General features: G+C 45.8%; 1 protein-coding gene across 1 annotated transcript in view; it reads right to left on the reverse strand.

Annotated features, from left to right (window-relative positions):
• The window catches only part of il17a/f2 (interleukin 17a/f2), a 1,939-nt gene continuing 1,048 nt past the window's right edge, over nucleotides 1-891 (reverse strand). The window contains exon 3 of the mRNA XM_068590626.1: nucleotides 1-223. Within this exon, the coding sequence (XP_068446727.1) occupies nucleotides 1-223 (223 nt within the window). The remainder of the gene's footprint in view (nucleotides 224-891) is intronic.

The following is an 891-nucleotide window of genomic DNA, read 5'->3' on the forward strand; positions in this document are numbered from 1 at the left end:
TCAGTTCTGGACGGTTTGGGCCCGGGCGCAGGTGCAGCCGACGGCCACGGAGCGGTACGACGCCACAAAGCAGCGCCCTCGAGCCCGCCGGGTCAGGACCAGGATGTTCTGGTAGATGGGGACCGAGATCAGGTCCAGTCCGCCGTCGAGACCGGAACACGAGCCGCCGCTGCACTCGGCCTCCCAGAGAGTGGACGGGATCCGGGTCGACGACGTGGACGACCTGAAGGAACGACAGCGAGGGAGGCGAGGCGTGAGAGGAGCGGAGAACGGCCGAGACGGAGCCAAACCGGACCGAACCAAACCGGACCGAACCAAACCGGACCGAACCAAACCGGACCGAACCAAACGACGAAACAGGTTTCAGGAAAAGTAATAAATAATAAGAGATGATCACGTTTCAGTGATCTGAAGGTTCAAAAACACGGAATTAAACGACGATACCGGTGAGAGAAGACAGAGGACTCATTGTGTATTCAGTGTGTTTTTTTTGTGTATTCCTCGTATATTTAGTGTGTATTCCTTGTGTATTCAGTGTGTTTTTTTTGTGTATTCCTCGTGTATTCAGTGTGTATCAATTGTGTATTCCTCATGTATTCACTGTGTTTCAATTGTGTATTCAGTGTGTATTTATCGTGTATTTATCATGTATTCAGTGTGTATTCCTCGTGTATTCAGTGTGTTTTTGTGTGTATTCCTCATATATTCAGTGTGTATTTATTGTGTATTCAGTGTGTATTTATCGTGTATTTATTGTGTATTCAGTGTGTATTTATCGTGTATTTATCATGTATTCAGTGTGTATTAATTGTGTATTCAGTGTGCATTTATTGTGTATTCCTTGTCTATTCAGTGTTTATTAATCATGTATTCCTTGTGTATTTATCGTGT

The sequence above is a fragment of the Clinocottus analis genome, unplaced genomic scaffold (genome assembly GCF_023055335.1).
Source record: "Clinocottus analis isolate CAN_PGR_092001 unplaced genomic scaffold, fCliAna1.0.p SCAF_10, whole genome shotgun sequence".
Classification (NCBI taxonomy): Eukaryota; Metazoa; Chordata; class Actinopteri; order Perciformes; family Cottidae; genus Clinocottus; species Clinocottus analis.